Source organism: Schistocerca piceifrons, chromosome 4, assembly GCF_021461385.2.
Source record: "Schistocerca piceifrons isolate TAMUIC-IGC-003096 chromosome 4, iqSchPice1.1, whole genome shotgun sequence".
NCBI lineage: Eukaryota > Metazoa > Arthropoda > Insecta > Orthoptera > Acrididae > Schistocerca > Schistocerca piceifrons.
This window is the reverse complement of record NC_060141.1, coordinates 415,415,468-415,432,511: the sequence shown is the minus strand read 5'-3', so window position 1 is coordinate 415,432,511 and position 17,044 is coordinate 415,415,468. Positions and strand designations below refer to the sequence as shown.

At 38.8% G+C, this 17,044-nt stretch overlaps 1 protein-coding gene across 1 annotated transcript in view; it reads left to right on the top strand.

The window, feature by feature from the left end:
• LOC124794881 (importin-4-like) overlaps positions 1–17,044 on the top strand; it is a 128,841-nt gene that overhangs the window by 75,706 nt on the left and 36,091 nt on the right. Inside the window, exons 9-11 of the mRNA XM_047258574.1 lie at positions 2,340–2,453; positions 8,330–8,565; positions 11,444–11,558. Coding sequence (XP_047114530.1) covers positions 2,340–2,453; positions 8,330–8,565; positions 11,444–11,558 — 465 coding nt within the window. The remainder of the gene's footprint in view (positions 1–2,339; positions 2,454–8,329; positions 8,566–11,443; positions 11,559–17,044) is intronic.

The following is a 17,044-nucleotide window of genomic DNA, read 5'->3' as shown; positions in this document are numbered from 1 at the left end:
TATTTTGTCCATCCTTAACAACTGCTGTTGCATATAACAAAATAAGTGACCAGTTGCATAAAAGAAATATAATTTCCTTACTGGTTTTGGGCACTTAGGTAACTTCTTCAGAAAGTTATACCTATTGCGTTATTGCGAATGTCAGCAGTAAGATGCATACATACAGCAAAATTCCGTAGTCCTGACTACGAAGGACTAAAAGTTCTTATTAGCCATAAACATTATTTAGTTATGGCTGAGGGCTTGGTGCCTGGAACCAGTAAAGAAATTAAATTTTTCGTATGCAACTGGTCGCTATATTAATTTTTTATATAGTGGAAACCCCCCTTTTACACTTTGTAAGGGACTTGAAAAATATGGTGTAAAATAACGTTTTAAGCTGTAAAAGTTAAGTATAGGATACCCCATTGCATTTTCACACTTTATGCATGCTGTGTGAACAGGCACCAAAAACCTTGTCAGGGACTTGTTTATTATTTGGTAGAGGTTTATTATCTAATAAAAATAGCTTATGTAAATGAAACTGATAACTGTTTGGGAAGTAGGAATGTTTGACTTGATTTCATATGTCATAGTCAATGCTTTTAAAAACCTGCGTTCATTAAATAATGAAGTACTTACTAGTTACGTAATTTTTCCATCTTAGCACGACGCATTTAGAGGATTTTTTTGTCATTGTCAAGTGCAAATATGTACACAAGTATTTTGTGTGGCATTTTAATGTGTTAGTCTGGCTCTCTTGCACTGTAGTCATCTTTTTTGCAGGTTATTGTATACTGTGCCTCCTCAGTTATGTAGAAATCCATACAAATGTGAACTCTCACTCACATTGTTTGTGACATCACAAGAAACTCACACACAAATATTGCACTTAACAAGATTAAATTCTTGAAACATGGTTTTCTCAGCATGAAAGAGTACGTAACCGGCACTGTGTTTGAACTAAAAACACAAAGTGAATGATGGTGTCAACTAGTGCTACAAGTGGCTAGACACTGAAACATGTTAAATGTGGTTTAACAGAGGTGTCCAGATGATCACAATAATCAATAAAATTCATTTGCGCAGTAGACACAGTTTGGAAATCATTGTGATTGGTCATATCTTCATTCCCTTGAGCCACAATGCCAAGTAGAGCTTGGCAGCGGCAGGAAATAAAACGCACATTGTTCCAACTTATACACATTTACCTGTTCAGATCTGCTGAGTTAAGTGCCCTGGTGTCAAGAAACTTAACCACATAATATTTAACACTGTTGGACGGCCAGTATTATGCCAATGTCATTTTTTCGCCATGCATAAATCGCGGGAAAATTATAAATATGTTGGCGCAAAATTGGATGCAAATGAACATTGTGGAAATAAGAAATTCGTGAAACTTTCATTTACATACATTAAGCAAAACAGAAATTGCCTATTTTGTTAGAAAGTCACACAGCCTTTAGGAAAAAGTGAAGGGAAAAAATAAATAAAACAGGAATTCAACCTTACTCCAACCAAATTTCTGCACTATAACATGGTACCTCTCGCATTACGCTATGGTATAGCTGCATAATTAGAGACTTCAGAATTTAGCTTAGTCTTCTGTAGGCTTTACTCAGTGACATGGTATTAATTTACATTTAATTGTAACAAATCCTAACAAGAGCAACATGTTTTTAGTGATTATTTGATAAGTCCCTGCCTTAAAATGGCTTACTCTGATAACACGAGTTCTAACACAAATATTCTTTAACCTTGGGTATTATGTTTCCTGTAGTTTTCTTACAGCAAATCATACCAATACCAGTTCATTCTAGAGACATTAAATGTGCTGATGCAGAAATAACATACATTCATGGGCTGTAAGGTATAGTATAAAACCCACCTAATATGGGCTTCCATTGAAAAAGAAGAGTGCAATATGGTGTCTTGCCATCTGCAGACCTCAAGTTTTCTGCTTGTGATGTAGATGGCATTCTTGCTTTCTGCTGGTTCCACTGACACCTCTGAAATATTGCAGAACTTATTTTGTTCCACTTGATGGAATAGCTCCTTAATATGAAATAGCTGGAAGTGACTTCACAAAACTCAGAGAACCATATCAGTGTCAGCAACGTTGTCCTGTGTGCCATCGGCTTAAGCATTGATGTCCAGAGAGGGATTACAGGAAAAAAATTGTGTGTATGGATACATTGATACTTACTCTAGGTCTGCATTTCTCTTGGTTCCCACATTTCTGTGAAAAAAGTAATCCACACACAAATTGCTCACTGTAGAATTAGTGACTGTTTTTGTGTTTTCATAATTTATTTTTGCAACACATATCTATATATTTTTTTGTTTTATTTGTTTACTAGCAAATGCTGCCAAGGAGGGAATGATCCCATATTTTCCCAAAATAACAGAATGCTTAAGACTTTATTTGACTGATGAAATAAAGGAAGAAATTTCATGCCAGGTTCAGGCATTGGGTATGTAATATTCATAGTAGACATAATTACTTTTCATCATAGAAGAAACAATACCACGTAACTAACTTTCTTGGATTTTGGCCAGTTGGCGTACGTGATGTAGTGCATCAACTGTTACCATGGGAATGATTAACTTTCAAGTATTTAAATGAAAATACTGAAAGTGCTGTGCCAGTCAAACAAGCTTAAAAATTCTGAGTGACTACAAAAGAATGAAATCTCATAACTTGTTAGAAGCTCCATGAGGCTGTTTGTGGACAGTGCTGTTACCTATAAGAAGGCACCAGCCTCAGAGGACTGCATCAAAATGCAGTAAGACCTGTAGAGAAATGATACCGGTGATGGCTGGCAGCTGTCATTCTCAAACGGATACCTACTTCCATATGCTACTTTAAAGTGAGCAAAGATATCTTTCTCAATGAAAGGTTGTCTTGAGACACATGGTCCATTTCTGTTAACTGCTGTCATGGGTACATCTACAAGGTTATTAAAAATGACTGAAGGAATCTCTCTGATTTGCTGTAGCTATATTATTTAACATTGTCGCAGGGCCTTGCACATACATAGAAAAACTCAGTTTTTTGACAAATTAAAAATGATAAATATGTGCCTGCCTACTGATTGTGCAGATATCAAGTTGATGATAAAGTTCTTCCCACGTTTGACACAGCATGTCCCTATAGTATGTTCAAAAGCACTGCTGACACAAATTTACAGTTCTGGTAGATGAGGTGGTAAACACCGTATTTTTCACGGAACCCCACTTAAAAAAATCACGTGGGGTTAGATTTGGAGAATGTGGAGGCCATGACATGAATTGATGATCATAAACCCCAACACCACCGAACCAAACTTTCCTTGATTACCTGTTTAAGAATTCATTATCATCGTGATGAAAGTTGGAAGGAGCAACATACTGTTGGTTTATGAAGTCCACACTGTCAGTATCAAGCTGTAGCATGAGCCAATGTTCCAGCATGTCCAGATGCACATGTCTTGTAACTGTCTTCTTGCAAATGAAAAAGGGTCTATAAACTTTAAAACAAGATATTGCACAGTAACTTTTGATGAGTCCCCAGTTTGTTCCATGATTGCATGGGGATTCTACCCCAACATTGGCAAATTGTGCCCGTTCATTTGTCATTCATAAAAATTGTTGCTTTGTCACTAAAGATAAGTTGCTCACAAAACCCTCCTCATCCATAAACTGTTTAAACTATGCCGAAAATTCAGATATCTGAATTGGTCATTTGGGGTCAGGTTGTAGCAGGTGCAAGTGGTAAGGCTTCAGCTTACGTTGTTTCCTTAAGAGTTTCCAAAAGTGTTTCCAAATGGTTGATTGTGGTATGTTAAGCTTTCAACTTGCTCTGTTCGTTGACTTCTGTGGGCAACGTGCAAAACTCATTCGCATATAATCATATAATGATTTCCTCACTCACTGCAAACCAGCCTGTTGATTTCCCCATACAGAAGCATCCTGAAGCATTAAACTGCAGGTACCATTGCCAAATGGAGTTGGCAATTAGTGGATCTTTGTTGAATTTCGTTCTGCAGTGTTGGTGCCCTGTTACAGCAGTCTGATAAGGGTGCATTTCAACCACAACATACACTTTCTTGGCACCTGTCGCTGTGCTGCATAACTGCTCACTCTTGTTGGTGGCAGAAATCTGACGTGTGGCTACAACAATACAAAACATCTTGTTTCTCTGGATGAGTTTAGAGTTTTGTTGTGTGTCAATGTAAATTAATTTAGAGAGATCCACTTCAATTGTACTAATTATATGTTCAAAACATGACCAGTTTAGAGATTTCCCTCTTCAGGTGTATCACGTTATTGTACTTGGTAACACACAATGTGTGGTTGGGCCAGTCAGTGTAACAGCTCCAAATCGCTACATATTGGTGGAAACCATCAGCTATCAGGCAGCTGCACAATATGAACGCCAACCATGAATGCCTGGCAGCATAAAGTGCCTGTCAGCATGCAGTGATTTATAACTATTACACTGACTGGCCTGAACACGTGTTGTTTATCAAATACTGTAATTTCATACACGTGAAGATGAACTTAGAAGTTGCAAACCCAGTCATGGTTTGAATAAATAATTAGTACACATGAAGCGGATCTCACTAAATTAACAAGCCTCTTAGCTGTGGGTGTCTTACATACCAAATCTTATCAATGTAGCTACAGTGAATTTATGAAATCGCTTCAGTAATTCATAATAATCTTGTACTTAACAAATCAACAACTGTCTGCAATGGCTGCATGCATTTGTGCAATTGTGGGGCAAAATGAAAAGTTCAGCAATGTGGTATTGTGTTTTGGTGACATTTTACGTGATGAGCTGTGTTTTAATTTGTGTGTTAGTATATGCAAGAATCTTACAGTGATAGTCAAAAAATTCCTTTCTTCCTGCAGTGTTCTATATATGTGAGAAATAAAGCAATAAAATTTACACAATAAGATTTGAAACATAAAAAATCTATCTAAAGATTTAGTTATGTGCTGTAACAGACACATCATTTTAGTCAAAGTTTGCATTATGCGTGGTAAATGACATCAAATAGTTGAATAGCTACAGTGTGTTGTGTAGTTCACACATTCAATAGCTGATACATTGTGAATGTTTGGGATGACTTTCTGATCATTTTACTGTGTGAAGCCCACAATAAAGCTGAAAGTACATAATCAGAGAAACCTATTAAGGAAACATTTTATAGGCATTGTAAGGGCTACTGACTGGAGTAGTGTGGGTTCTTTTTAAGAAAGTTCTTACTGCCAGAGTATGTTTGCCTCACATTCTCAACTGCTGTGAAATTGTGTTAGTCATTTTCATTGGTCATCCCTGCTGTTACATGGGTAGCAGCTAAGCAACCTTGATATTCTAACGACAGTGGAAATGAGTGTGTTAGAATAGAGAAAGGGAGGTTACAAATCTGAGGAAGAGAGGTAACACTCCCTCAGAAATAATGATCATTGCATTGTTTTCTGTTGTGTTTTTGGCACAAGTGAGATGTTGCCCGTTGTGCTCAAAGGAACTGAAAGTTTTGCAGTGGTACAGTTGATTGACTGCATTGAAAATTTATAGGCACCTAATCACAACCACTCTTTCCACAAAGATCATAATGCCTATAATGTACAAACCAAATCTAGGCACCCGTTTTTTATAGTTTCTTTGTGGATGGCAATTTTGGCCTCTGTGCCTACGTTAGGACAATAATACAAACACCCCGGCACAGTGGTGCATGGAGGTGTTAAAGGGAACATGTAAAATTGAACCTTCATCAGTGATGGTGACGATATATTACACTTGTCTGTGGACTGATATTGCATATTTTCTGTGCAAGTTTTGTTCTACATTGCAGTTACGAAATTTCCACACTAGTTGTGAGGTGAGTGTAATAAGAGTAACTAGAACAGTTCTTGCTGGAAGTGTGTAGAACGCCTTTTCAGATGCACTTTGAGTGGGAGTACAAATGCGTATAGTTAACAAGTGTTGGTGGCATACAATATAAATACTGATTTTGCCTATTTAATTCAGTATTCCATTGCACCCAGTCTTTTTACTTCCCTCCTTTTCAGCAATCTCCCTCCCCACCTCTCTGCGCCTTCCATCTAACATCCCGACTGCACATAGGTGCCCACCCTCTTTCCACCTAATCCATGTGTGCTCCCAGTAGTACATCTCTGTCCAACACTGCTACCCTGCTATCCCTGTCCCTCCCCGCTCCAGCCTTCGCCTTACCCCCAACCAGTCGCCACTCCCAACATGCACTAGTGCGCTGCTTGCAGTGTGGCCGCAGTTGCCTGAGACTGCAGTTGCGTTTTCACAACTGACATATCTACCTTCTTTAGAATAGGAATTACATCCTGCCTGAAGCCTGAGGGTATGTCACCTGTCTCCGATTTCTTGCACACCGGATGAAGTAAACTGTCATGGTTCACTTTCCCAAGGATCTCAGTAATTATAAGGGAATGTCTTCTAATCCAGAGCCATTGTTTAGACTTCGGTCTTTCAATACTTTGTCAACATACACTTCTGCAGATGAGTTTATTAGAAGGAAAAGTAATGTATGTCAGAGGAAAAATAAAATCAGATGATACATTGAATGAACAGGCAGATATCCATCTGAACAATAGTGAATTCTACTTGGCCACTGTCGTTGCAGTCAGTTTGATGATCCTCAACACATACCTTTTTCAGATTCTGAACGTAATGCAGTGTCAAATATTGTCAGTTCAAGAACATACAGCTGAAATATAGAGAAATATTTTTGAACACCACAACTTAATAGCTGAAGGTAGTAATGGTAGTGACTACAATTATGGCAGGCCTAATGTTAGAAAGTATTTGTATGGAGTGTAGCCATGTATGGAGGTGAAACATGGACGATAACTAGTTTGGACAAGAAGAGAATAGAAGCTTTCGAAATGTGGTGCTACAGAAGAATGCTGAAGATAAGGTGGGTAGATCACGTAACTAATGAGGAGGTATTGAATAGGATTGGGGAGAAGAGAAGTTTGTGGCACAACTTCACTAGAAGAAGGGATCGGTTGGTAGGACATGTTTTGAGGCATCAAGGGATCACAAATTTAGCATTGGAGAGCAGCGTGGAGGGTAAAAATCGTAGAGGGAGACCAAGAGATGAATGCACTAAGCAGATTCAGAAGGATGTAGGTTGCAGTAGGTACTGGGAGTTGAAGAGGCTTGCACAGGATAGAGTAGCATGGAGAGCTGCATCAAACCAGTCTCAGGACTGAAGACCACAACAACAACAAAATGTTAGCTGTCACACTAACCTCTTTTCGATATTATAGTGATTATTATTGTAGTTACACTGTTTAATATTAAATTATTATTTACTGTATTGTATTGCTAAATAGTTATGGAAATTTAAGAGAGCTTTCAAATTATTCGGTTTCCTCACTTCTTCATTTCACAAGGTAAAGAGAGGAACACTTTGGCATTATGTATTTAGACTTTTTAGCATTAAGTAATCAAATTAGTGTATATTGTTGTTACTTTAGGCAAATTCTTTCACTGTTTTGAATCCTCTCCCTCATGCTGCCACAGAACATTAAAAAACTACCATATGAGGTTTTATTTCATGTCCGAGGGTAGTTTAAGTTGCCGACCTCAGCATGAAGATTAGTAGGCCTTCTCAACAAGACTTGGGGAATTTGAATGTACCTAATAAGGCACTTGTCAAAAATTTCAACCATTTTGGATGCATAGTTGTTAGATAGTGGTTTTAGTGAGTCAGTGATCGTTCTTGTGAAAATGGACGAAAGAGAGTATCGAGCTGTCATTCAATTTTTGTTTCTGAAAAGCAATACACCTATGCAAATTAACAAATATTTGACACACTTTACAGCAACTCAGTGCCATTATTTTGGGCCGTTGTGCTTTAACTTGGCCATACCAGCTTGCGTGACGAACATTAAAGCTGACGGCATGCCGGGTGCCAAGATTGCTCACTCTGCACCGTGTTAAGCCTCAGCACTTGACATTGTGAAGTTTTTTTGTTCACTCGGCTAAAAGTTGAGCTCGGAGGGCAGAAATTTTTGTCAACTGAAGAGGCTATCACTGTTGTTAAAAAAAATGGAGCATTGCTGGGAGAGTTGTATAGACTTACAAGGAGATTATGTTGAAAAATAAAAATAGTTGAAGAAAAATATCATAGGTGCGAAACTTTCCAGGCTACCCTTGTAGACTCCTTCATTCCGTGCTAAATTCTGTCAACAGGTTGGGACCTGTCCCAACATAATTTTCCTGTAGCATAATTTGTAAATTTGTGATATTAGATTTTTATGTGCACAGGTACAGGGATTTGTGTTTCCAGATTTTATTGTACATTGTGTTTTCCTGTAGATACGTTAGGTACAATGGCACGAGCTGTGGGAGCAGAAAACTTTTTGCCACTAGCAGAAGAAAGCATACAACTAGGTTTGAAATTTGTTCAACATAAAGATGAACCTGATTTAAGAAAAGCAGCATTTGGTCTGTTTGCCTCTCTCGCATCAATTATGAAAGAAGAAATGCATTCTGTGTTGCCTACTATTGTAGAGATTATGATGGAATCCATAAAGAGTACTGATGGACTTGTGGTAAGAAAATATTCTTTTTATTACCTTAGTTTTGATTTTAACTTTGAGATATTAGCTGCTGAGGCACTTTCTGCAGGGGACATATGCTAGTACAGACTTCTCAACTGCATTGTTCAGTTGTTAACCTCTGTATTCACTTATTAAGAACTTTGTTGTGTGTTTGTTTATAGTTCTTAACTTCAGTATCAAAAGCTGTAAAGAAAAATCACAAAATCAAATGCATGTAGCTTTAATTTGTAATCATCTTAGTGTTTAATACTATGTTAGATGGAACTAAATTTGGCACATGATGTTCAGTAAAAGTGCATAGTCATGAGTAGACTGGATTTTATGCATTTGCATATTTTGCTCCTTTTCACCTGTTATTCGTATTTTAACTGAAAACTAGTGATGTATATTTTTGCTCTGTTTACAAAATTTTAAAAATTGAGACGGACCATCGATTGATTGCAACCTAGAATTGTGTGCAATCGCTAATTGAGAAGCCACTGTCTAGCAAAATCATTATAGAAGAGGAACAGGAACAGCAGACAGTCAGTGCTCAATGCCTGTGCCACCCTCTGTTAATCCTCTCCACTGTCATACTGTACACATCGGCAACAATCAAATTAAACTATGCTATCTTTTGGTTGCATGTCCATTGTTTCAGTTTGGCTTTCTATTTAGTTTTATACGGTTCATTGTGTTTACGACATGTAATGTGTATAAAGTGTTCTGCGCTGTGCTGTACAAAAAAAGAAATGTCGTTCCGTGGATTGCTGACCATCCTGGAAAATTTACATACGAGGGAATTGTTTTATATTGTCGAGTTTGCTAGAAAAAAGTTTCATGCAAACAAAAGTTTCAAATAGACGAGCCTGAGGAATGCAGAAGAAAGGACCATGACAACAACTTCTGACAACAACTTCTGACAACAGCAAGTTGCAGTAGCAAGGATTTGTCCAAAGGTAACCAAAAGAGTCAGTTGAACATGGGTCTATGTGAAGTATCCATTGTAAGCAATATTCCTCTTCACAAACTTACAAACCCTATCCTTGAAGGCTTCCTGCGCAAATATTGCTTAAATCAAAATATACCAGATGAATCAGCATTGCGTAAAAATTACATGCTGACATTTTACTTAAATGTTCAGGAAGAAATACGCAATGAACTCGAGGATAGCATTAGCTGGATTTTAGTTGATGAAACTACATACACTTCTGGCTGTTACATTGCAAATTTGTTGGTGCTTTAAAAGAAGAGCCTTCTTCCTATTTAGTGGCCTGTGAAGAACTTGCACAAGTAAATCCATCTAAGATTGACAGATTTGTGAATGAGGCTATTAGAAAAATATTTCCTTAATCTTCTCCACATGAAAGGGTGTTTGTGTTTATTTCAGATGCTGCTCCCTATGTGATCAAAGCAGGAAAAGCCCTCAGAGTATGTTATCCCAATTTGATTCATGTGATGTGCTTTGCTCATTGGGTACATTGCTTTGCCAGAAAAGTGCATTCCACATTTGTGAATGTAAATAAACTGATTTCATCCATAAAGAAAGTGTTTCTAAAGGCTCCTGCTCGTGGTAAGACCTACAAAGAAAAACTACCAAATGTGCCTTTACCTCCCAAATCAGTGGTAACTCAGGGTACGTGGGTTGAAGCTATGTTGTTTTACAATGAACATTTTGAGGCCATTAGAGGGGTAGTAAATGACTTTGATAGTGCAGAAGCTTTGGCAGTTTGCCAGTGCAAGGAAGCTTTTGATTCTGGTATGAAAGAAAAAGACATTGCAGGTATATGGAAGAAATTGGTGCTAATCACAGCAAGTATTAAAAAGCTTGAGACTCAAGGTTTGGCATTGAATGAGTCTGTTCAGTTAATGAATAAAGTTATTCTAGTGTGCTCCTCATTGCTGGAGGTATTCCCAAGAAAACATAAAGAAAAGTTTGAAAACATTTTAAACAATAACCCAAGCTTTGAACTCTTGTGCCAAATAAATAGTTTTCTTAATACGACGGGTGAACTTTTACCAGAAACAGTAAGTGCCGACATGGCACAAAAATTCAAATACTGCCCAGTTACCTCAGTTGATGTAGAACAGTCCTTTTCTGCTTATAAATATGTTTTGAGTGAGTGATCGAAGACACAGTCTTACTACCAAACCTTTGGAACAGTACTTGATCATTTGTTTACAATTGCAGAAAAATGTAAAATAAATTGTAAATGATTCTTTGGTCCCATAGTATTAATTAAAAGTCAATGCTGTTCAAAAAAATTCGTGTGTGTTGTTTCTTGAATAAAATATTATGGAGATTTTGAGCTTGCCCCTCTGCATGCGATATGTCTTGAAGTTGGTCTTATCCATATTAATTGTTTCACGGTAACTCACTCGCATCACATCCGTTTGTTACCAACAATAATAGCAAAGAAGGAGCACTTGTTGAAACACAGTATGCATCCCGATTTTGCAAATTTTCAGAAAACAATCCAAGAAAGGCCCCCTTTCTAACCTTTACTAGAATGTATTCAGAAAATATCATCAGCATCCTAAATGTACAGATTTTTCACGTGGTTGGCACTCATCCTCATAGTTGAATTGCATAGGTTCAACTTTAACATAGAATGCACTCACTAACTACCATGCTTTTTATTATTTGATCTTGCTTATTTCGACACTTTTTATGCATTTTTAAGAATTTTTCATTCATACTTGCGTGCATATTTCAAGGTTTTTATTATGCATATAATCCGGTCTCTACTTATGAGAGAGCTGTAAGCATTTGTGCCGTCAGCTCGTGTCGAAAACTGTCCTTGTGGATAATGGCTTGTTAAAAAATTACTTTTTATAATCTTGTTTAAGTCATGACTAGTGCTAATAAAAACTATGTTTTTTGTTGCAGCCAACATACAAAGATGATGAAAATGATTTTCAAATATATGATTTAAGTGACACAGCAGATGAGGAGGACATTGAAAATGAGTCAGGAGATGATGATGAAGATGATGATTTCCAAGGTTGTTATTATTTTTACTATTATTATGTCTTCTTCTTCTCTTTCTCCTCCTAGTTTCGGCTGTAGTGGGCCACACACTGAACAAAAAAGAGCATTTCAGAATCTTTTTACCCATCTTAGTGGGTATATAATTTTTGTTCTCTCAAAGGTTTTTTCCTATTGAGGCTTAGATTTTTGTAGCTGGACAAATGTTCACTTGTGACTTTCTGCTAAAAACTACTTTTATTTCATGTGGTTATTCCTGCTGCTTTTCAGTCATTCTTTGGTCTATCTCAATCTCTGTTCCTGATTTAGAAAGAGTTTTGTGGAATTAGATAGACTTTCTAGTTACTGTTCGACTCTTAGTTTTTAATATGCGCATAAAATTTAACATAACGTGTGAATAAAGGTTAGTATATGCTGCTTGTGAATTTCAGTATTTGGTCATTTTGAACAACAAATTTTTGCTGATGCCTTATTTTCTTTTAATCATCCCCCCCCTCTCTCTCTCTCTCTCTCTCTCTCTCTCTCTCTCTCTCTCTCTCTCTCTCTCTCTGCTCCCCCACCTCCCATTCTCTCCAACCTCCCCTTCTCTCACTCCATTGAAAATGAGTTTTTTAATGCCACAAAGACACTGATTCAACAGCAGTGTATTTTTGAGGCTTTCGTTGTAAACACATTGTGAAAATCTAATAGCTGTTTCCATTTTGTGGTAACAAATATCACAACCAGTCTTTTTTAGGCCAGTTTCGTAAATGTTTTCAACAAAATATTGGGGAAAAAACCTTGCAGATAAAGAAATTTCGGTTTGTTTGAAAGGTCCTCTTTCATAACAGTCTGTTTCTTTAGCGGTTGAAGTGGTTTTTTAAATCCAGACCGTGTATGTTCAGAATCTGAAATACATTTACAGCCTGAGTAATAGAATTTTTAAAAACATAGCAAAGGTACAATACTTCCTTTTTATAAATGTTTTGGTGTCTGAGAATGCTTCAGAAATAAAATTTGTTCTGAACAAGATATGTTCGGTCCCTAACATCAGATATTTGACACTTTTTCATTTATGCTTTTGTTCTTGTCCCAAAGACATTGAAACAGAATTTTGTGTGTGACATGTAGAGGGTAAATCCATCTTTAATTACCAGTTCTTTCTCCTTTCTTATGTAGTGGCTGTATCAATGTAGTTTTACAGAGATCGAGCATTTTCTTTGTTTGCCAAATGTTTTCCTATTTCCACAGGAATTTCCTGTATGGATTTTGGACCATCTTATTTTGGTGGTGGTGGTATACAGTAATTTGGTTGTGCTACTACTTAGGCATAACTCAATTTCTTCATTTGATGTTTGTAAATGTAGACTTTTTTTTAGTGGACATTTTTGTAGATATCTTTGTGGGCTTAACACAGTTTCTAAGTTTCTTTCAATATTTCGAAATTTCTCTCCTGTAGTATACTTGGTTGTTAATTGCCAGTTGTTAATTTTCCTTCTTAAAGCAGAAGTTTTGAGGCTGGTGCACATTTAGTTTAATTTTAACTGTCTTATGTAAGTTATTGGTATCTTTTCTCCCCACAGAGTTGACTGTCTTTTTATTTATGTAATTATTTTGATATTTCTTTTCTAGTTATCTGAAGTGGTAGGTGCATTTACTTCATGATTTGAATGCCTCTTGTTTCAATTTTATATCCAATTCAGTCTTTACTCCATGAAGGTAGGCTCTTTTGGCTTTGTAAAGGAATTTGGTGTACAGCAGTTTCCATTGTTTTCGAATTGTGCCAATTTTGTGGTGTTCTTGTAGATTGCAGTTTCTAATAGTGATAGTTGGATGTTTGGTGCATGTACCATAGATCATTTGAATGATTCTTTTCTCATAATGATGTGGAATGTATCAGTTTACAGGATACGTGAAAATGATTAATGTTAACATTACTGAACACTTTCTAGCTGTACTCTTGCAACAATATTTAAAATCTTCTTCTTCTCGTTCTCCTCCTCCTCCTCTTTTTCACAGCTTTTAAGTAGAAACTCACCCATGTAATACTACTATTTTTCCAGAAGAAATGATTTTTGGATTTAAAATTTGCTTTATTACCTGTTGGACAATTTTATTTTACTGGGAAAATAAGATTTTAGTTACTGCATGTTGAACTCCTTTTTGAGCCACTGTCAGCTTTAATAATGTATGATAAATGTCATTTTTCACTCTAACGTTGTAGGTATGAATCTCACTCTTCTTCTCAAATTGTGATGTGTTATTTATGACGACTTTCATTAGTGATTATGTATGATGATGGTGCAGTGAAAACGCACAGCTCTTTGAAGAGGTATCTACATGACATCCTTGGGTGAACCCTCATTGTCACTGCCGTTTCCACAGGGTCAGTTACCCCAGAAAATTACTCCACAATACATTGAGTGGAAACATGCAAAATGTCATGAGTTTTATTCATTTGTTTCCAAGATTTGCTAGCACACTGGACTCGCATTCGGGAGGACGACGGTTCAATCCCGTCTCCGGCCATCCTGATTTAGGTTTTCCGTGATTTCCCTAAATCGCTTAAGGCAATTGCCGGGATGGTTCCTTTGAAAGGGCACGGCCGATTTCCTTCCCCATCCTTCCCTAACCCGAACTTGCGCTCCGTCTCTAATGACTTCGTTGTCGACGGGACGTTAAACACTAATCTCCTCCTCCTCCTCCTCCTCCTCCTCCTCCTCCTCCTCCTCCAAGATTTGCAATTACATGTAGAGCAAAAGTAGCTGAACTTAGTTTTTTGAGAAGCTCAGTAATATTCTTCTTCCAGTTCAAGGTTTCATTAGCATGTACTCCGAAGATTTGGGAGCATTGTACTCTCATTACAGACTTGTTGTGCTACACGGATTGTTGGTACGACTGTTTATGGTATGGAAGTTAATATAGTATGTTTCCTTAAGTATCTGCATGGTGGTACACCTCTAACCATGCAGGGATCATATTATTGGTGCCTGAGCTGGAAACTTCTCATGTATGCTAAGTAGTATGTACCCATTGCGACTGGGGCACTGGTAATCCAGGCAGTGTTTTACTGGCCAGGTTGCAGTTTTTGTGGCAGGGAGAGAGGCCTCGTTGAAGTGGGTGACACCAAGGTGGAAGATTCTCAAATGAAGGGATCAAACTTTCTTCTGCAGGTGACGTCATGCACCAGCAGTCCATTCTGAAACAAAGGACCACTATAATGTGAAGAGAGATGACACCGCAATGTTTACTTCCCAGACTACGCCGTGAGAGTAGCTTAGGACTGAGAGACAAAGGGAGAAATATTCCCCACTTTGCTCTAGGACTTAGAGATTGCTTTTTGACCACAAAGCCATTATTCTTTGTTGAAGTCCTTAAGGACAGGTTTGGGGAAGTAGCAGCGATTTTGAAAATGAAAATGGTTAAATTCTGATTAAAACAGCTTCCCCACTCAGTTATGTGTGCAGCTTCCTGTGACAAGCCAGGTAACATTCCTGTAACAATTGTGCACCCCATTCCCCACAGTACTATGTACATACAGTACAAGGTATCCACCATGACCACCTCCTACAGACTAGTGACCAATTTCATCACAATCTGGGATGATGGGGTGTGCATTTCATCTGGCATGTCCAGTGGGATCCAGACAATAGGGTTGACAGTGGTGTCTTCATCTTTGCTCTTGAAGGCAACTCTTTGCCTGAGAAGATAAAGGCGATGTGCTGCTGCAATGTGAAACCATATGTTCCTCTTCCCGTGTGGTGTTTCATATGCCTGAATTTGGGCACATGCCTCTACAGTGTAGCCCCAGCTGTGTCTGTACGGATTGTGGACATCAGTTGCACATTAACACGCCTTTCGTGCATCTGCCCTCTCTGCCTCTACCCTGCCATCTGCATAAACTGCAGAAGCACCAGTCACCCTGTTCACAGGACTGCACTGTATTCCAAAGAGAAAAGAAAATTCAAGAATACAGGACTCTTGACTGACTTGCATATCAGGAAGCCGACAAGAAATAAGATGGTTTGCATCCTTCACATACCTCTGTTTGCTGTGTCTAAGACATCAACCTCTAGTGATGGTACCCTTGCCCTTTGTGCCTTTCATATCAGGCTATCGGAGCCACTTGACTGCATCTGCTCCCCTCTTGTTTGGGGCACTACTCCTACTGTTTCTCCCATGCCCACTTTGGGAGTGCCAGCCTCCACCCTCTGGAGATATTGATCCCCAGCCGCAGAAGCAACGCCCTCCTGTGGTGTCTATCACCAGAAAAGGGTCCCTCAGCACTCTTTCCTCCCAGGATTCTGCTAATATATAACTGCGTACCAGCCAGTAACTGAAGGAACGCAGGTTACTGGTTGTAGAGCTTTGCATTCCTTCTTTGTTTCTGAAACTAGAGCAGACAAGTCCCCTCAGATATTGAAATCCTTGGAGGCGAAGGGGGACAGAGGCCTGCCAAGATGGGGGAGGTTGTGATGGTCCCCATGCTGTCCAGAACTGCATGTTCCACATCTGCACCCGCGGCGGTGTTCCTTGTGGCACTGCATCTCCCCCCCCCCCCCCCCCCCCCCCCCCCCCCCCCCCCGTACTCTCTCTCCATACCAGTGGCAGAAGATGACCCTGGGGGTATGACCTGCCGCCTTGTCCCCACAGGAAACTGATACCATGATACTCCAGTGGCACTGTAGCAGTTTTTTCTATTGCTGCACTGAACTACTATGTCTCTTATGTATTTCCCCTGCTTTCTGCCTTGTCCTCCAGGACACTTAGTTCCCAGTATTGTGGACCACCCCCACAGCTATTCTTGCTATTTTAGAAATTGAGCTGATTATGGCAGTGTGTCGGGTGGAGTTTTCACGATTGTTCTGGACTCTGTTTACAGTGAACGTGTGCCATTCAATGCAACTTTGGAGGCTGTGACTGTTTGTGTGAAGACATCCGTAGATTTTACCATCTGTAATTTGTATCTCTCTCAAAGTGTCTGACTGTATTGTCTACACTGATGTCTCATCAGCTCCCCTCTCCCCCATTTCCTCATCTTGGGTGACTTCAGTGCACACAATCATATGTTAAGTGGAACTATGGCCATTGGCCGCTGTAAAGCTATTGAAACTTTCCTTACAGAGTTGAATTTTCCTGATGAATGCTGGTGCCTGCACATATTTCATGTGGCATATTAATCTTACTTGGTCATTGGAGAGTCCATAATGACCTGTGTGACCAAACAGGAAATGATCATTTGTCATTCACTCACCATCACTCACATGGCCATCTATCCAGATGGGCTCTTTACAATGCTGACTGGGACCTCTTACTGCAGCAACAGCCCCGGGACACGTTACACATTGGGAGACCCATCCTTTGCATCCATTTGGTGTCTCCTTGCTTTCGCAACAAACTGTTGCCTCATCAGGAAAGAGGGAAGGAGAGGGAAAGATGAAAGGAAGTGGGTTTTAAGGGAGAGGGTATGGAGTCATTCCAATCCCGGGAGCGGAAAGACTTACCTTAGGGGGGAAAAAAGGA